This window comes from Saccoglossus kowalevskii, chromosome 19 (genome assembly GCF_978046115.1).
Source record: "Saccoglossus kowalevskii chromosome 19, keSacKowa6.1, whole genome shotgun sequence".
NCBI lineage: Eukaryota > Metazoa > Hemichordata > Enteropneusta > Harrimaniidae > Saccoglossus > Saccoglossus kowalevskii.
In genome coordinates this window covers 24,896,373-24,917,503 of record NC_140659.1, presented here as the reverse complement: position 1 = coordinate 24,917,503, position 21,131 = coordinate 24,896,373, and the positions used below count along the sequence as shown (strand labels likewise).

Here is a 21,131-nt window from a genome sequence, read left to right as displayed (position 1 = left end):
TTGAATTAGACGCAAAAGCCTATTCTGAATTACAGACAGACAGGCGCTCTAGGTCGAAGTTCATAGGAGGGAGGGAATTTCTACCACAGCTTGTCAGATATATGCTTGGTCCTGTTAAAAAAATTGCAGTTACATGTTGGAGCCTGGCTAATACCTTAAAGTAAAATGAATACCATGTTTTGTGGTGTTGCATGCAAACCTAAATTGGGTGCAATTATTTTTTAATTTCAAGTTTGCTAAAAAAAAAAATTGTTGGTAACCGGTTTAACCAGTTTAAGAAAATTTGATCGACAAGTCATGAAGCATGATATCAACATTACCCGTCTTACCAGCAACCACGCAGTAATTGTTAATACCAACATCAGACAAAGAAACACACAATCTATGTTTTTCATTTTCAGTGTCAAACTCGATACTCAAATCTTTTGTTGAAAAATTACTTGTAATCACAAACTTGTATTGACTTCTGATTGGCACAAGACCATGACTTAACCTTCTTCCAGTACTGGAATCGGACAAGCAGCAGCTGCCATGGCAACCAATGTCAACTTTAACCCCATCATGGATTTGCATATCTTTGACACCTGAGGTTAAAATATACAAATTGAAAGAGGAATCTTCACTTAGTTGATCGGATCGCATAATCATCTCGATGTTGCCTGTTATAGTAAGCGATACTTCATTCTCTGTTGGTCTCTCAACACTTTGAATGTAACTATGGCAACCGTTTCCACTTATACCCATGCCTTCAGTGCTTGAAAAGATTCTACTTGATCCTTCTGACTCGAACAATTGCCACATACACTTGTCCCAACTGCCATGTGTACAGAGTTGTTGAACAGCGCCCTCGGGTGGTGAATTTTGAATAGCTTCTTTAAATTTTCTCATTTGTTCTTCAGAGAGATCATAGAAGATTCTATTCGTGTTGCTATGGTTTCTAAGATAAACAAGAGCAGCTGTGTCGATTGGATGATCTGGATGACTCCATAAAGTCAAAGTAAATGTTTCTTTCACACCTAGCAACCAAAGTAGCTGCTTGAGAGAGGTGCAAACGAGGGCGGCAGCGACTGGGAACGTCACGTTTTGCTGGATCTCATTTACATATTGCATCATATCGAATATTAGACCCCATGTGTACTCGTAGTTTATGCCTTTTTGTAAATTCCAACCAACTGACAAGGTAGCCGAGGGGAAATATTTGGTACACAGATCAATAAACTTGTGCGCATCGACTGCTGGGTGGCCTGGAGCAGCTTCCACAATATCAGCATTAAGCCATAGCCAACGGTTCTTCAATCTCGCCTGTTGCTGTTTGACTAGCTGCAGTGATGATTCTACCGAGGCCAATTCTTTGAAATCAAGTTTCATTCCTTTGTCAGTTGACAGCAGTTTGTCCAGCCAACTTTCTAGAGTAATGTCGCTCACGGTGGCTGGAGGATGCGCCATGATTGGTTCACCCGATTTATCAAGTATTATGTCAGCTTCTACCATTATGACATCACCTGCAAAAGTAAAACAATATCATTGTATTCAAATCAATACTTGGTCGGTTTACATAACAACAAAAATGGATCAAATGCAGATGTTTGTAGACAGTGTGCAGATGAGGATGTTTACAGCTTTTGCAAAATTATCGGGGATGAGCTAGTAAGCAAGAAAGTGGTATTTTTTTCAATAATATGAGGTTATTACCAGTACTAGAATTCCTGAAAGTATGCATGAAGACAGTATAGCAGGAGTATCAACCGACGTGCAGCAGAGGTCGATGCTCAACGTACTGTCTGAGGTATTCTCATAATAACCTTATTATTATACATCTTTTCCCTCCAAGGATACAACATGCTGTAACTTAAAGCGCGGTGGTCGTCGTGCAGCGCGTGTTGGAATTTCATGTAAATAAACAATGTATTTTACAAGCGTTGTATACGTCTCTATGAGTCCCATATCGAACAGGACTCGGCGCGACGACTGCCACCCTTTAACATGGTGTTACGGTGACAGATGTATAATAATAAAAACTATGAAAGGATATACCAGTACTTGTTTTTAATTCTGTATTATAGCATGGATATTATAAGGAATAAATGATTATGTGGTTGTAATATTGAAATAGAGCTCAACACAATTTGGGTGAAACAATAAAGATTCTGAAAGGATTACAATTTAAATTTTACTGCATACAGACAGGGATTGCTTCGAGTTGTAACCAGTGACACACCTCTCCACTGATGCCTAGATGCATGTACAGTGCTGGTAATATGTCATTATTTATTAAGATTTATGCAAATGATATTATAAGCGTCTTGAGAAATAAACTACTTGTAGTTCATTGGCCAGATATTACTAGCAATGTTGCTTGGTGTCATGGAGGTATACCTCACATGAAGTAGAATTGAAGTAGCGGATACATTTTTAGACCACAACGTATTTCAGACAATATTTCAACACACAAAAAATGAGTCTCATTTTACGACTGCCTAATAAACTAATCGTATCTCCGGATCTCAACTAGCTGCAGTTCTGTAGCTGCTGCTTTCGCTTCAGCTGGTCAGCCTGAGTCTGTGAGCGTTTTATTATAATCGATAAGGGTTTGTTTTGTTTTTTCAGTTGTTCGTTCATGACGAAGAACTGAAAAAAAACCTTAACGATTATAATAACATAGTTGAACTCTGGTGACCTTGCCCTTTGTTATATAATATAATTCCCTTTATCACAGTTTGTTTCAATATAAATATGCATTGTCATAATTAATTTTGAATACAAACAAGTTTCGGGGTTGAACCAACAGTGGGGAATCAGTCTACCGAATGTCCTTAAAAGATGTAAATATCTTACAAAAACATTGGTGCCTTATTTGTTTAATTATTTTAAGGGACATAATTTCCAGTTTTATTCAAAGTAATTCAGATATTTTAGTATAAAAATAAATGCCTCATTGCAAAAAAAAAGTTCTGCATTTAGACGTGAATAGATTCATAAAACATGCAAGATAACAGAACATTTTAGCTGGCTTTAGCCCAAGTATTTTGTACAGGTGTCTGTCAAAAATTAATGATTCACTGAGACAAATATGAACTGCCTCATTGTGTAACTACTGTATTATATGAAAAGTAAAAAAACACCCTCTATGAATAGCTATCATGTTGCAAGCTCTGCTTTGTATGCAAATCAACTTAAATAGTTAGTTGGTGTCCAGTGGAGGGAGAAGTCAACAGTACTGTTGCCTCCTGATAATCTACATCTTCAAACACTGCAATCTTCGAAGTGCGTTTTTAAACTAGTATTATAAAAACTCTATCATTCTGTTCTAATAGCTGAAACATATTCCTGCGAGTTTTCATTTGTCGAATGAACTGTTTGTCAAATACAGAATACATATATTTTAGAACAATTTTCTTTTTAAAATGTGGATGAAATGTTTTGCTTTTTATGTATTGTTTTTGATTTGATAACTTTGAACTAAACAGATTTTTTATTAGCTTCAGATCTTGATCAAAGTTTGGCACCCAGTTCATAGGAGTGCTTATATTGATTTTCTGACATCTTGTTTTCTGTAAAGATTTTATTAGTAGGTTTGCAAATGTGTATCAGACTGTGCAATCTCTCCATGAGTTGGTTTTGAAACCCAGTATGGGATTCTGGGATACATTACTAAGGATATTATTACAAGATAAATCATTTGCTTCATTGAACACATACAACAATGCATATTTCCACTGAGATCAGTGACCTTTGATGTGTATCACCAGTGATCAGTCAAGTAGAAACAGTCAAAATATTTTATCAGATTTTCTCAATTTTTGCATGATATTTTCATACAGGACATCTGTTGTTCAAACTCAGGGAAGACATTATACTGATGAATAAAGTGACCAAGTTTGATGAAGTTTGGAATAGAATTAGTAAAGTTATTATGCACACAATAACAATTATTAACGACGACGACAACAACAACAACGACAACGCCGGACAAAATCTTTCCCTTAATATACCTTTCCCTTCCATCTTTGATGGTACGGGCATGGTAAAAACGCTCAAAGCACCAGCTACAGAACTGCAGCTAGATCACAACCGGAGTTTTTGACATGAACTATGTCTATGTGTCATCTGTAATCAGTACCTGATAACAGTAAACTTACTTTTCAGCGCCTGGTAAAGTTTGTTGTTGCTGTTCACAGCATGAGCCCATGTAAGCGATAGCCCATCCTCACGGACATAATCCATGATCTTCAGTTTTTTCCTCAGTTTGATGGACTGCTAATAGCGGTAGCAGCAAATCCACGATCAGCTGATTTTTATGACATACAGCGCCCTCACCAATATTATTAAAGGAAAACAAAAGTTTAAAACGCATTTGCCATAGATGGCGCACTCACTAATCGAGATTGATCACACAAACTTGCCGAATATGGAAATTCGGAATTACCTGTGAACGCTACTTTTATAAGATACAAAAAGTTTTTTATTCATTGGATATTGTGTCGTTGTTGACCAGAACTGGTGTATCATTTAGTTGACCCCCCAATCCTCCTAATGAAGTCAGGGAGCACCAATAATTTATGACTATGAAGAGGCTGTGAAATATAAAAAAAACTTTATTTAAATACAAGAGCTAATATAAACTTAGAAGAAATTTTTTATATTCTTTTTTAAATGTATATATAGAGTGGTGCTTTTTAACGCTTTCTGGAATATTATTACAAACTTTGGGGCCTACATATTTGATAAAGGTTTTGACCCATCCCATTTTGGTAGATGGAGAATGTTGTATGTTTTGGATCTAGTATCATGTGAATGTTAGGAAATAAGTTGCACACTGTGAAGGAGGCTGTGATGCAATGCGTCAAAAACAAAAATACCAATCTAGAATTCAAACTGTTTATAGATGTCAAGATTTTGAAGTTTTTTTAAATAAAATGTACTACGTGCGTCATTACTGGATGATATAAGACGAACTAGTTTTTTCAGAATCAAAAATATTTCATTTAAAAGTGCTTCCCCATACTTCCAGACCAAAGGTCATGTGTGGTAAAATAAATGAATTACAAGTGTGTTTTGATGGACAAATAATCTCAATCTAACAAGGATGGGGTTGATGAACTGGACCATGAATTATTTAGTAATATTAATAATCTAGAAGGATCAAATGATCAGTATCTATTGCTAGGGGATTTTAACGGTAGAATTGGGAATATTTCAGGTGATAAAACTGTAAATAATAATGGAAAAAAATTAATTTCATTAATAAATAATTTTGACCTTTCATTGCTTAATAATAGTGATATTAGCATTGGTAAATTGACATGGTTTCGCCATACACAACAATCGGTCATAGATTATATGTTAACAAATAACAGCTTTAAGTATAATGTAACAGAGTCGTTTGTAGATGAGGATAGGGTCATTGATATCGGTAGTGACCACAATATTATGTATGCCACTCTAAACATTCCAACTTTAAAACGAGACCACAAAACAAATAAAACGCAAAAATGGGATATAAACAAAAACACTGATTGGAATGAATTTCAAAATGTTTTAACCACTAAGTTATCATCCTTTGATGATACCGTGCGTTTGGCAACTAATACAACAAATAAACAATCAGCATGTGATGAAGTTTGGAACCAGTGGTTAAATAATACAATTGAAACATGTTGTGAGGTTAAAGACAAAAAAATTACATCAAGTACCGGTAGTGTCAACTCTAAAGTACTGGTCAATTCTAAAGGGTCCTAAACAAAGAACATATTCTTTTTTTTATATTTAATAAACTTTTATTGAGTCTTAGTACAATAGTACAACAACTTACATGTAGTACATACAAAAAAACATATTCGTCAGTTGTTCTTGACCAGGAACATAAATTAATAATCGAAAAAGATAAAGTTAAAAATGTTTTGATAAATTATTGGGAACACTTGGGTGAAAGAAGTCATCAAAATTTGGATGAGAAGGGTAGTTTTTTCCAAGAATCAAAAATGTTTGGAAAAAAAAGTTTTAGATTCAATAGCCAAGTATGAAGAAGATTCATCACAAAATATAAATAATATCTCCGTAAAGGATGAACAAATAAATAAAATAATATCAGATCTCAAGAATAATAAAGCTGCAGGGCCAGATGAAATCACCCATGAAATCATCAAAAGTGGTGGCAAAGTAGTGACAGACTCATTAAAATTGATGTTTAACATGTGTCTCCACCATGAGGTTGTCCCTGTAGATGGGGGAAAAAGCATAATAATACCATTACACAAGAAAGGCAATATAAAAAATCTGAATAACTATTGAGGCATTTCACTCAGCTCAGTTATTGGAAAAATTTATAGTAAAATAGTTGAAAAAGAATTAACCAATTTGGTGGAATCTAATAATATTTTAGGGGAAATTCAAGGGGGTTTCAGAAAAAACAGACCAAGTGTTCATTCTAAAATGGATAGCTAAAGTTTTTAAAATGCATGCATATTTTGCCTTCTTAGATTTTAACAAGGTTTACGACAGCATTTGGAGAGAAGGTTTATGGTATGCTTTATGGCAGAATGGTGTAAAGGGCAAATTATGGTGTATAATAAAAAATACATATAACCATATTGAAAGTAAAGTATCATTTGGCGATATTGAAACAGATTATTTTACACAGAATGAGGGTTTAAAACAAGGATGTGTTTTAGCCCCAACGTTATTCTCAATTTATATGAAAGAATTCAAAAAACTGTTAGATGATTCACTACTTGGTGTTAAATTGGATGAAATTTGTATAAATTGATTGTTTTTTGCTGATGATGTGGTGCTTATTGCACCAAATGAGGTCCAACTCAAATCCATGTTAAATGTCACAAACCATTTCTGCAAACTATGGAAGATGACAATTAATGAGGAAAAGTCAAACGTGTTGATCATTAACAAGAAAGTTAACAAAAACAAAGATTGGCAGATTGGGAACTCAAAGATAAAAGAAGCGTCTGAGTATAAATATTTGGGTTATTGGATTACACGTAACTTGTCCGATCATACACAATGTACAAAAATGTCTGAAAAGTTTAACAAGTTACTCCCCATTATGAAATCAATTCTTGGTAACCATGGCAATGTAAATAGAGTAGATTATGGTATATCCCTGTGGAACCACATTATTAGACCTGCCTTAGAGTATGCCTACGAGTTACTAATATTTAGTTCAACAGATATAGAAAAATTAGAATGCAACGTACAGTGAGAAAGTTTATTCTAGGAGCATGTCGATACACAGCAAATGAAGCCGTTCTAGGGGACCTGGGGTAGATAACTATGAAAAGTAGAGTCAGTTTATTAAAACTGAATTATTACAAGAGGTTGTGTTTAATGGAATCAACCAGATGGTCAAAAGTTATTTTTAATAAACTAACTGCAGTTAAAGAGAATAATCTGATTAAAACCTGGCCATGGCTAAATAGCATTGAAGATATAGAAAGAAATATAAAGATAAACAAAAGTCAATTAACTAATCTGTCTGAAAGAAATATTAAAAATTTGACAGACAGAACTACAACATGTAGTGAACACATAAACATATCAGTTTCAAAACACATTCAATTCTTTAATCAGAATATATACAATACATTTCACATACATAGAATTTACTGTGTCAAAAACAATTATTCTTGCAGCAGTTAACAATATTGCATTCTTCATATTTTCATGTAAAAGTTATACATACACTGGATTTTAATATTAATATTAATTAAGATGTTATCCATATAATAGGTGCAAGACTAGAATATATCGATTGTTTGAGGTTTTTGTTTTATTAATAGACGACATTACAGTAGTGACTGTCTTCGATAAAAACTTGCAGTATATAAAAGAGAATGTTGTGATGACAATTTGTAATTACAAATATGAACCAATCAACAGTTTCAGAAAATTAATTTTAGCCTTGTTACCTCCCCTGACTTTGTGTATGCATATTAATTCAATATATATATAATCCAATTTCAAACTGAGTGAAACTAGGTATTGAACTCAACCAGTGGCTTTATTTGCCTCATTGTAACTGTAGAACTTATGCAGCCACCACTATGCTATCAGTTGTAGGTGAATAGAATACAAGTACAATAAGACAGTTATAAGACTCATAATTCAATGTCATACACTTTAGGGTGGAAACCTTTGAAAAAAAAGGAAAAATTCTAAAATAAATTATACCATTATTATTTTGTTATCATGGAAAAAATTAGGATCAAAATTATTTCTTATAATTTTTTTCTTTTTTTATCATAATCCAGTGGTCATATCAAAGGAAAAGAGTAAACATAGAAAGCATTTCCTTCTCCAGAAATAAAATTAAATTAAAATCAGTAAGAGAAATATATATATTAAAAATGCATAATGTGTTTTCCATGAGGAAAGAATAATTTCACCAAGCAATAGTCTTGAAAACTCCCTAGACTTGAACTTTACATCAAAGACTCCCAAGTTATATGGCAAGTCTCAAAGATTCCCTGGAAAATTCCCACTGACCTACAAGAGTCTCTTAGTTACCTCGCAATATAGCCGCAAAACTATACATCAATTCTTGAAAACTCAATATTAGAGACTCCCTAGTTATCTAACAATAGACTTGAAAGACTCCAGTAATCATACCACAATTATGAAATCTACCCTACCACATAGAACAAAACAAAATGTTTAAAAACATGTTATCAAAGTTCAGTTTTCTTTTTAATTTTGTTTTTTGCTGTACAATCACCATCTTTCCCATAACACATCCATTTCTCAAACTTGTCAGGATTTTTTTTATATATGTTGTATATTTCATCCTCTCCATACTCCCCAACGTAGTAACCACACCTTTCATTAATTCTATAAATAAAACAGAATAATGAATTATTGGCCCAGAATAACAACTATCAAGAAGAAATTAAACTTAACAGATTCTGTAGAAAATGAATGAAAATTACACATTAATTCTAAGTAATTTCTTGAATATTGACTTGAAATTAATCTAAATTACTAGACTTGTGAGATTACTATCAGATGCAAGATATATTATCTAAATACATAAATATTAGAATAAGCTTTTGAATAAAGAAACTGCTAGATATGCCTAACCCCTTCCTGCCTCCCTCGTAGCATGATGTTGTCATATTTCCCCAGACATGAACATGGTTTGTATTTTGAACATATACAAGGTGTATACTCTATACAATTTGCCAATACAGTGTAGCAGACACAGGACAGGTAATTTTCACCAGCCCTACCAGAAATTTACCATCCCATGCATTAAACATTATTTGAATATACTTCTGTCCTCATTCCAAGTAAACACTATAAAAACTCAACATGCTGCAGAAACACATAATTGGTAAGATTGTATCAGCCATCACAAAAGAATATGAGGTTATTACGAGGATACCTCAAAGTATGCACGAAGACAGTACAGCTGGACTATCGACCGGCGTGTAGTGGAGGCCAATGTGCGGCGTACTGTCTGAGTGCATACTTTGAGGTATTCTCATAATAACCTTATTATTATACATCTTTTCCTTCCAAGGATACATCATGAGAATACCGAAATCAAAAATGTTTAGAACAGAATCAGTGAACTTCTTTGTGTGGAGTCCGGTCGGTCAAACCCTGATGGCAGCCATGTTTGTTTTTATTATTAGAGGAAGCTTACACGCGTAATCACTCCATATTTGCAATTCGCATTTCCTTATATGGTAAGATGAAAATACCCTGTAAAATACCGCAAAATTACGTCACGCTGTAACTTATGGCATTACGGTGAAAGATGTATAATAATGGCTTTTATCATGACTTTGACTTTAACTAATAACATTATTCAGTAAAATAGAATTTTCAAGTTTGTTTATTGAAAGCATACAAGTTTCAATATTTATATCAGCTCAAAAAAATGTGATCTGAAAGTCAATGCCCTCAGTGGTAGGAATCGTAAACTTACCTGTATGGCCATTTACCTCCACCTTGCATAATTCCTGGCACTTCCGAAGTCTCAAGACCAGGGCCTGAAAGTCTCTTTACTCCCTCGATTTCTTTGACCCCAACACTATTACAAATTGTACAAAAAAAACAAAAATTTAAATATAATTTCATAGTTAGTTTCATGATTTTGTGTGGCATTCAAAGCATGTACATTTAAAAATATCACTTGTTAGTGTAAATGGACAAGTATGATATACTTAAATAAAACTCAAAAAATACATTTTTTTTTAAAATTATATGTATATTGGAGATGATTTCAAGCCAAATTCTGTATTTATATTTTTATTAGAGGTAGGCTTTTAACAGTTTATTAAGCTTGTTGTTTATCATTCATTCAATCAATGAAATTTTAAATAACATAATTAGTTATGGATTTTGTCAAGTGATCTGTTGTCTGAAGAGAAATACAATTACTGTACTATATGTATTCCTTGTTTACAGAATTTTCACACTGACATTTAATTTAAATTCAGTGTCACAAGGTCAAGGCTCATAAATTAAGAAAATATGCTAATTTGAAAGCAATGGCCAGGCTTTAGATTCACAAAATTTTCAGATTCAATAGTTTTTGAAGGAAACGATAAAATCTATAGTTAAATTTGAATATCCACTAGATTTTATATCATATTAAGATGCTTAAAACATTGGAAATATAATCCACCAATAATTGAGCTCTATCTCAGTTATCATGCTGAAAATAGATATTTGTAACAAGGCATCTGATTGGCTGATATACACATTTCTATTATTGGACTGTGGGGGCGCCATTTAAGTGATTTCACATACTATGTTATAACTGACTGGAGTAAAATAGCATAAAAAGCAGGAAATTAAATCTTCATAAATGAGATAACAACCCTTTCAATATTGAACACTGTTCTCTCAGTCACATGAAATATATACATACTTTTCCCATTGTTGGTCACACTTATTTTCTAGTATATCAATCAAATCTGATTCAGGTAATCTTTTGAGAGAAGGCCTCTTCCTATGAGCTTCATCAAATGACTCTCGTATCTATAAAAAAAAAATATCAAAAAACATTGACATATTTATATTATTGAACAACTATTTATTGATGATGGAAAAGAATATTCTTATATTAAAAAAAAATAATTGATTGTAATATTAATACAATTATCTATGGTATGCATATGATGCAGTGTTTCTCTATAGATAAACAAGTAAACAAGAAACTACCATTACCGGGCATATCCTCGGGGGCGAACATCCGGGCATTTTCACCGCCTGGCAACCATCACGGTGAAAAGAAAGGCCAAAAACTCATAGAAAACGGTACTTGGGAATGGTTGTTGAGACTCCCCTGGACAGTGTAACAAGATTAGCCCTACGTGTGTAACATATGTAAATTTAGTTGTTCAGGATTACTTTAAAGTTGGGTTTGTGTCGTTTTCTCGAATTTTCACCGGCTCGACCGGCGTTCCACAGCAGCGCGCACAGAGCCCATAGAAATGCATGTACAGTGGTGCGCGTCTTAGCAACGTGGAACGTCTTGTGACGTAGCTCCGCCCCTGAGGATGGATTAGAGATATGACAATCCCTATAGGGACTGTAATCAAACTACAAATTTAGTAAGTGACAATTATTATTTCAATAAATCGAGAGAAGATTCGAGATATCAAGAGATACATACATGTCATCGATACAATAATCAATTAAATACATACTAATCAAATTAATTAATTCTCAATCGCGAAATAAATATTTAAAAAACATATGCAACATATTTTTACGTTTTCTCAGTTTATTCAAATTTCATGAATAAATTTATTCATATTTCCATATGTGTGTCAATTTTATGGCTATAACGTAATATTTAGATAAGCAAAGATGAGGTGACACATATAAAAAAACAAAAAAACAATCTATGATTCTTTATTTACGGCTACAAAAAAAACTAAATGGCTACCAAGTAGCAATTTAATGAGATATCTAGGATGGCTGTCAATGATTGGCAAATTCTGAGATTCAAAACAGAGTGTTACTAATATCTATTTTTCATCACATCTGTAGATAACAGATCTATTTGTGTCAACATACCAGATGTTATAAGGGGAGAAGATTACTGTGAAACAGATGTACATTTCCTCCACTAGAAATGATGTCATAATATGAAATTTTATATCACATTAATTTATGATAAAATTTGATGAAAGTCTTTGATTTTAATTTCACAAATTTTTGAATATTCCCAGATTCACAATGCTCATTACAAGTTTTTTATGTGTACATATTTTAGCATATATAGTAGTGACAGTGTTTTAATGTCAAAAATCTTTTTATAATTACCAGTAATCGTTTTAGTATTAGTCAATTGAACTTTTTTAATATACATCATTGCCTTTTACATGTAACAGCAATTTCCAGAGACCACAATAGAAACATATTTCTTCATTGAAAACACTGTCACTTTTTTGATACTTCTAGACATTAAAAAAACACTATACATCTACTTTCACCATACATACATCTATGTGACCAAGCAAAATTTTGAGATCAGTGTTCTCCTCAGTAAATTTTATCAGGGTTGTGGATAATTTGCATATTAATTTGCATACTAATTAACATAATGTATAGTTGTATGTTTTTAAATAAACTAAATTTACTGTATACAGTGAAACACATTTAGTTATTATATATTGCCAAAAAATTGTCAGTTAAATATTGTTAATTGTTTACAATTATATACACAGAATTCATATCTGGAGTTTTGAAAAAAATAATATAACTATGAAATCATTATCATTAGAATTGAGAATTGCGTGCATTCGACCCCCTCCATCCCTAATCACTAAAACGCTTTGGGAAGAACACCAAGATATATTTCCTAACTGCTATGGTAAACTATGGTAAAACACCCTAAAACGAACAAAACGTACAGTGGGTATTTTGATTTATTTGCTCTGAACATTACGGTGACTTCATATTTTTAATTTATTTTCTCCATTCTTGTAAAATGATATATTAAATATGTAAAAAAATAAAAAATGACAATGTTTTTACTTTTGTGTAGAGTTCAAGTCAGTTTATATCACAAAACACCCAGGTAGATTGCTAACAGCATTATATTTATTAAGTCAGTATTTATTGAAATGAAGATGCATATTACCGGTACCAACTCATACCGACATTTCCTGTACACAAGCTTTGAGCCCATTAACAGCTTCAGAAATAAGGGACAGCACAACACAAAAATGGGGAGCAATACATCAGTTATCGTGCTGATACCACAACTCTTTGCAACAAATAGATCATTACGAGAACAATACAGCTGAACATCCCCTCCAAATGTACGTCATTCTTTTAAATTTTTTTGCATTGACGACATTGCAGTTGACTATGAGAGTCTAACCCACAATCTTCTAACCATTTTGCAACACTTCAGATTGAAAACGTTATGAATTATGTTCATGAAATGTTAATATTCTAGTAGACTGAATTATATTGCAATGAACAAATTTATTGGATGTTTTACAATATTTAAATGTGACGTGTTGAGTCGAATTACACGACTACATGTTGTACATGTACACAAATTACCAACAGGTGGTGAAGGCTCATCACTTAACAACGACACCTGGCAGCTTGCTATTGGTTTAAATTCCAGTTTTGTTATTTAAAATTAATCAAGTGTTGTAATTAATTGTAGCAATGATCAAGCTAATTGTTTTTTGTGGTAAATCATGATAGGCCAGGAGATTAAATATTTATGTTTTTGGTCGTTACATCTACTGGTTAGAAATGTTCATGAAACGGCAATTTCTATTTTTAAAGTATTCACTATTAAAAGAAAAGCACAAAATAACAAGCCATGCACGACACAGTCCCTGTTATCAAATTTAAGATATATAGTATTGTTTATAGTAATATAGTTGGAACATAAACATGTCACATATGGATCCAGAAGCTGATGCTTGATTATGAAGATTTTTTAACATTAAAATTATTGACATTCAGTCATCTTGCAACTGATCATCAAATGAGTACTTGTCCATATTTGAGAGATATTGCTCTAGAAACGCATTCATTAAAACAAAATGGCCACCAGTCAGCTATTTTAAATCTGATCTGAAAAACAAATTGGTGTGCATCAAGGTCCCACATAAATGGCCGCCATTCGGCCATCTTGAATAAGATTGTGAAACAAATTGATGTGTATTAATATGTATAATATTACGTATGATGTATGTGTGAAGTTCGAATGTAATTGGTCTGGACGTACGCACACACGCACGCACGCATGCACGCACGCACGCACGCACGCACGCACAGAGGTCAATCCACAAATCCCTGTTTTCAGACAATGTCTGAACGGGGACTGAAAAGCTGATGATTAGGGAAATCATTTTTTTTTTTCAAAAATACGATAGCAAACTGAGCATTTTAGATTTATCACATAATTTTTGCATAATTTACAAAATTTTGTAAAACAAATAGCTGCCTAGCCTTGGAATTCGTGGCACGTTATTTACTGATGGCACCTTAGTTTCTTGGAAAAAAAACACATTAGGGTTTTTGACAAAATATTTGTAACAATAGAGAGAACAACTGCTTTTCATGTTAATTTGGTTTTTAGAACTCACTTGGTTTCTATGAAAAGAAATGTGCAGCAGCCATCAGTGTTGTTTTTTGTTAGCTCCGCTGTCGACTTTGTGGAGCGGAGCTTATCATATGAGTGATTGTCCGTTGTCGTCCGTCGTCCGTCGTCGTCGTCCGTCGTCCGTGTCAATGTTTTACTTTTTTGACTTCTTGAAAACTACAAGCCTTAATGCTTTGATACTTTGTGTATATGTACCTTGGGTAGACCTCTCTTAGGTTTGTTCATTTCATGTTGATATCTTCAATTCTCTAATTTTGGTGAATATTTTTGTCATTTTTGGTAAAAAGTGATATTTTCGACTTCTTGTTAAAAACTGCAAGTCCGATTGCTTTGATACTATACATATTGTTCATTTTCTAATGATGTCTTCAGTTCTTTAATTGAAATGTGCATTGCTAACAGCGGAGCTATCTCAGCCGATAGGCTGCTTGTTGGAAAAGCTGACAAAACAGAATGGTAATAATCCCTGTTTGTAACATGCATATTCTTTTTTTTAAATATTTTTATGCCAGGCAACATTTCTGGACATGGAAGTCACAGCTGTCTCTGCAGGATTTTTTGTCCAAATTGCAAATTACAAGAATATGTGTGCAAACCAGTTTCCTAAACGCAATAAATGTTTGGAAGGCAGGGCAGACTGTACCCGGATTCGTACTGCCGAGTACAGTTGGCTCTGGTAATCAAACCTAAAATCTCCCTGAGGCAAGGTGAAAATGAAAACTACTGTACTATCGCCAAGGTAACCCTCCTTACCAATGTGGTGTAAATTTCAAATCACCTAGCTAAAATGGCTGTGATGCATTATTTAATATATTTCCATGGGAACAAAGCCATGCTAAGCTTATAAATATACCATCTATACTAACCGGCAATTTAAATCAATTTCCAACAATTTAGCTTATATTTTGTGGGTACATTACAGAGAATATGAAATAGAAAATTGATTCAATAACTGGACTAATTAAGTCTACAATTTCATGGTGTCTTAACTGTCAATTATCAATAAAATTTAGCTTGTATAGTCAAAAGACATGTACCATTCAAGTACTACTTCCCAAGACTTCACCATTCCTCTTTGGTTTTTCATTGTTAAATATTTTACACTGTGTACATTTCAACTACCCTGGTAGAGGTTCTCATTTATTCACATGATCAATACTACAGGCAAAATTGAACTGTCGCTCTTTGTGCAAGAAGAACATTTTATTTTCATGACTTTCATTTGTATGCAGACCCCACCCCTCATCTTAGGATTAAATTTCACGCATGTATTAGTAGGTAGAATAGTACTGTAAAATGACTAATTTTCACTGGGTTTAAATTTCGCTGATTTACCATTTCAGGCATATTCAGTGAGTTTTAAATTCACGATTTTATCATTTAGATAATGTGTTCTATGCTCAATTTTACATATTCACTGCGTTTCAATTTAGCGCATTTTTCGGTCAATGAAATAAGCAAAATTAAAACCCACTAAATAATTAACCCTTTTACAGTAGATAGAAAGTTTGTATGGTACTGTTTCCACAAATAACTTTATGACAATTGTGACGCTTTAACATTGTCACTCTTTTTAGATTGATTTAACATCATTCGCTGACGTCATTTGTTTGGCTATCCCTGGAGGCATTCAGCACGCTGTCAGATTGCCTTGAACAAAAGAAACAACATACTCTGGTGAAAATGCAAAAAATAGACATTTAAACGAAAAAAAATATATGTAAAATCGCTGTTACTGTTATATGCTTCATGTTTTATTCTACATTTTAAAAAAAAAACACAAAAAACTGTGGTATATATTAAAATTTTCCACAGTACTCATTCGAATCTTCAATACTGTAAATACTTTATTTTCGCTTGATATTCATTTTCACTATTTTTGCTGAAGGAATAATTCAGTGAAAATGAAATCCAACTTTCCAAAAATAAGTGAAAATAGATTCCATACAAACACCAAAAAAGTCTTTTCAGCAAAAATTAATTTCAGCCAAAATAAAGTATTTTACAGATTTTATTTCATTTACCAGGGGTATTTAGCAATCAAGTGAACATATCAATTTAGTATGAATTATGAGCTTTCATAAAATATATAGTTTTATAGTTTTCCATGAAAACAAATACTGTAGGGTAACTTTTACTTTCTGAAAACATCTACTACAATGTACATCCTTGAAAGGTATATCCTTGTCTCATATGGCATGACAGATGCTGAAATAAGGTATAACGTTTTTGTGCTCTCATTGTTTCTTACATTTTTGCTTAATATATGGTTGCAGAAATTGGTGAAGAGACATGAGCATGTTCCTTTTAGTCTTGGGCAACTAGAACACTAAATAATTGGAAAAGTTAAAAAAAGTATAAAACGTGTAAAAATATAATTAACGTAGCCCGCTGAAAGCCTCCACAAAAAGCCAAAATGAATATAAAAAAAATAGCGTCCACAGGTAATGCTTGTATATAACAAGCCTTTAAATAAAATGCACAAGGCTGATGTGCTGAGTTTTTTTTTTTTCAGTATATTCATATTTAAAGATTTATGTTATAAAAAATAACCTTTAAATTATTCAAATAGGTAAACACAGAGTAAAATGTTACAATGTACAAGCTTTGCATATGTAACTATCATCTCAAAAACTGATATTTATTTTAATCAAATAAAAAACAACAGCCTATCGGCTGAGATAGCTCCGCTGTTAGCAATGCACATTTCAATTAAAGAACTGAAGACATCATTAGAAAATGAACAATATGAATAGTATCAAAGCAGTCGGACTTACAGTTTTTAACAAGAAGTCGAAAATATCACTTTTTACCAAAAATGACAAAAATATTCACCAAAATTAGAGAATTAAAGATATCATTACAAAATGAACAAATCTGAGAGAGGTCCACATGTAGTACCTATAAATGTAATATCAAAGCAAACACTTGCGGTTTTTAACAAGAAGTCGAAAATACCACTTTTTACCAAAAATGACAAAAATATTCACCAAAATTAGAGAATTGAAGATATCAACATGAAATGAACAAACCTAAGAGGTCTACCCAAGGTACATATACACCAAGTATCAAAGCATTCAGGCTTGTAGTTTTCAAGAAGTCGAAAAAGTAAAACATTGACACTGACGACGACGGACAATCACTCATATGATAAGCTCCGCTCGACAAAGTCGACAGCGGAGCTAAAAATTTAAATTAGTACATGTATTTACTCAGAGATTTCTCTTTTTAAACTGTGTTGTTTCGGGCTGTTTATTGGTGATCTTCCAGCTAGAATTGCCGTAATAATTAGCGCCTGTCTGTGATGTACATATTAAAACTCCTCTGATTTTTTGGGGATGGGCTGATTATGTTAAAACTCAACATGCAGGTGTGCTTAGGAGGGCGTATACAATTAAATTTCGGGGGCATTGGAGGGTAGGGGTAGTGTTAGAGGGATGGGAGTGCATAAGAAACTGTTTTCAGTTTGTTTTTTACATCTTTCTTCATTGCCAAAAAACAGAATTGACACAGAATTTTGGGTAATGTTTTTGTCAGAATCTTCATTTAAACCTTTCTGTGATTTTTTTGGCCTGACGTTTTCCAAACTTGGGCTGATCACTCTATTTGGCAAAAAAAAAAAAAAAACTGTCCTATCGTTGCCATGTCAACAGCCAACACAATGATTGTTCACGTCCCCAGTGAATCACCAACCGATCCCGGCAACCGACCTACTGGTTTGTTATTTACTCTCCACTGGTGTAAATTGTTTTTCCAAAATCAACTACCGGGTTAACCCACATTCCCTTTTCTTGTGGGGAATCTTAATTTGTCGCATTTTCTCGGCGCATAATTTGTAAAGTGCATCGAAACGCGAATCCATCTATACATTCAATAATTGGGAATCATCTGGACGGATAATAAACGTACTCGACCACTACATTCACGCGCTCGGACTGTGGGCTCACACCGGGAACAGACAAGTTAGAGGACGGTGGCGTTTCTAAATTATTTGGTTCATGCGCTATTCTAGGTCTATGGATTATTATAACACGGACGCTCTACAGATTTAAATCGTAAATCCGCAGTATTATAAATAAAGTGTTACTGAATAAGTATGGTTGTCACAGAATTCAAGCGGGAGGGGGAGAGGGAGCCTGGCAGTGGCCGGAGCGTCGTGTGCACAATTCAGGGAAAAGAAGTCCTGGTCCTGAAATCAGGCTCCTTGCTCTGTGATGATGATAGTTAATGTTTACATACCGAATATGCTAGAATCCTGCAAGCATCACACTTAAGCGCTGTCGGCAAATGTAACGAATGCGCTTCTTCATCGCTCAAATCAGGAGTTTTGAAACTTAGTTTTCCAGAAGTTGGACTGGTCTGTTCACTTGTCGCTTGTCCGGTACAAAAGGAAACCATGTCCGACAACAAAACCGCGGAAGCCAGCCATACAATCGTCACTGTCCACCACATCATGGTCGATACTTCAGTGCTCACCTAGCGTCGCTCCAGTATGTGCCTTTCCACAGTTAGAGACTTGGATTTAAAGTAGCCGAAAGGTGAATTGTCCTCGAAAGGCCACATGTAACTAGTGTTTACATCAACGAATCCGGAAAAGCCACGTTCTGCGCAGAAGCATCTTGCGCATGCTGAGAAGTTATTGATCGCCTGCAGGTGAGGGCGTTGTCTTGTTTGATTATTTGCAGAATGGAATGGCCATGGAGATTCGGCCATGGATATACTTGAAGTCTTATCTGTTTTTTGTTGTTTTTTCAATGAAATAAAAAAAGTGTGTAAATGGCGAAAACTAGGTTACCATGAAATAACCCAGCTTTTGCCATTTATACACTCTCATATTTTATGTTAATGAAATAAACACCAAAAAATAAACAAGAGACTGTATGCAAGTCTAGGCCATGGACTATTATACAATGAATAATACAGAATGAACCTTTGAACAAATAACTAATAATAATTTTATTGACATAAATCATTTGCTAGTCAGACATTTTGTAGTAGTCTTCACATTGTTTTCTGTTAATTATAAATTTTGCAGTGTTTTTGACTAGCAAAATTATATAAAATTACAACTGACACTTTCCCGCCATATATTTAATCAAAGGTGCAAATAATAGGTATTGAAAGAATACATTTTTTAACTGAATATTTACTAACGTCCGACAACAGCAACGTATTGATTGTCGGAGTTAATAGAATAGCTGCTGCCATCCTATTGTGCCAAATGTTTTTTGAAAGGCACACACAGAACTCTGAGAAAGGAAAATTTTGAAACCTCTTCTAAAATAAAATTAAGTAAACTGGCCTTGAATGAAAATTATGTTTGAGTTGGTGAGTAAAGGGCACTGGTTGTCGCACCGTGCTGTGTACGAGATGGGACCCACAACAACGTATACAATGTGTGTGAAATAAATTGCTTGTTTACTAATTTCAAAAATGTGTGACCACCGCTCTTTAAACACCATAACGTTCAGTGCTCTAATACTTCATGATTTGGAGTAAAGCATTTCATTCAGATCACAGTAATCAGTGTTCTGTATTCAATACAACATAGAAATTCAAAATTAAGCAACGCTGTGACATGACCATTTTTAACTGACATGCACAATGACCAGAATTTTTGGGGGCCTTAATTTGCACTTTTGAAACCATGGCTATAGATATATAACATGAAGGCTTTTTAACAGATTGCTCCCACTGCCAAATATCAACTGATTCACACACAAAAATATATATATACCGGTATCACATGCATAACCATTTCATCAGATATTTAGGAACCAATTTCACTGATGGCTCCAGACACTGAACGTCTTTGTTGTCTCTTTTTGTGTATATACCTTTTATAATGAATAAGTTTTTCCCTGGGTTTTAATTTTGCTAATTTCACTGATAAGTTAATTTTGTGAACTTAAAATCCTGTAAATACACTCAAAATATTAAATATTAATGGTTTTACAGTATATGTACGTGCATTCAATAATGAATGCCACATAATATTCTGTACAGAGTATAAATACAAATTTGTTGAAATTTAGGGAAATACAAATATGTTGATAAAATCTTTCTCTGTTTAAAGCACACTTCTATTATTACAATATAGTGTGTAAGCTTAAGATACCAGTTAATGTAACATGTTCCTATATTAGGATATGACCTTTGACCCATTATATAAGGTCACATGTTCTTCTAAAACTGTTCAAAATTCAATATACACGAGGGAGAGTGGCTTATGAAACAAATTATATATTCTAAAATATGTAAATTACCTTATTTGCATGTTTTACAAATAAATGGTACAGAAAATTAAACGCAGTCTTTTTTTCCCTTTTTAATCCTTAAAAGTACTGATACTACAGCCGTTGTACCATGTCCTGTTCAATATGGGACCTATATTGACGTTTGTGCCTACTGTGAAAGACCTTATTTTAGCTGGAATTTATTTTTGCTGAAAAGACTTTTTGTGTGTTTTGTATGGAGTTTATTTTCACTGATTTTTGATGAGTTGAAGGTAAAACTTAGAAAAAAG

The 21,131-nt window shown here is 33.5% G+C and overlaps 2 protein-coding genes across 2 annotated transcripts; both read right to left on the bottom strand.

The window, feature by feature from the left end:
- Positions 1-273: 273 nt before the first annotated feature.
- On the bottom strand, positions 274-4,224 carry LOC100372179 (protein FAM151B-like). The gene is made up of 2 exons (XM_002737473.1): positions 4,140-4,224; positions 274-1,502 (listed from the first exon to the last, which is right to left on the bottom strand). Exons 1-2 carry the CDS (start codon positions 4,222-4,224, stop codon positions 274-276), a joined length of 1,314 nt encoding a protein of 437 aa, XP_002737519.1.
- Positions 4,225-8,669: 4,445 nt separating this feature from the next.
- Positions 8,670-19,196, bottom strand: LOC100371164 (marginal zone B- and B1-cell-specific protein-like). The gene is made up of 4 exons (XM_002737466.4): positions 18,845-19,196; positions 10,892-11,001; positions 9,944-10,048; positions 8,670-8,841 (listed from the first exon to the last, which is right to left on the bottom strand). The coding sequence occupies exons 1-4, from the start codon at positions 19,058-19,060 to the stop codon at positions 8,682-8,684; spliced, it is 591 nt and encodes a 196-aa protein (XP_002737512.1). The 5' UTR covers positions 19,061-19,196; the 3' UTR covers positions 8,670-8,681.
- Between the last annotated feature and the right edge of the window lie 1,935 nt (positions 19,197-21,131).

What these genes read in the sequence shown, in the direction of transcription:
- LOC100372179 (XM_002737473.1), bottom strand. Translation starts at nt 4,224, where the DNA reads ATGGATTATGTCCGTGAGGATGGGCTATCGCTTACATGGGCTCATGCT. An exon ending in ACTTTACCAGGCGCTGAAAA is followed by an intron (nt 1,503 to 4,139) that starts GTAAGTTTACTG and finishes TTACTTTTGCAG; the next exon opens with GTGATGTCATAATGGTAGAA.
- LOC100371164 (XM_002737466.4), bottom strand. Translation starts at nt 19,060, where the DNA reads ATGATGTGGTGGACAGTGACGATTGTATGGCTGGCTTCCGCGGTTTTG. An exon ending in GCAGGATTCTAGCATATTCG is followed by an intron (nt 11,002 to 18,844) that starts GTATGTAAACAT and finishes TTTTTTTTATAG; the next exon opens with ATACGAGAGTCATTTGATGA. An exon ending in GGAGGTAAATGGCCATACAG is followed by an intron (nt 8,842 to 9,943) that starts GTAAGTTTACGA and finishes TTTTATTTATAG; the next exon opens with AATTAATGAAAGGTGTGGTT.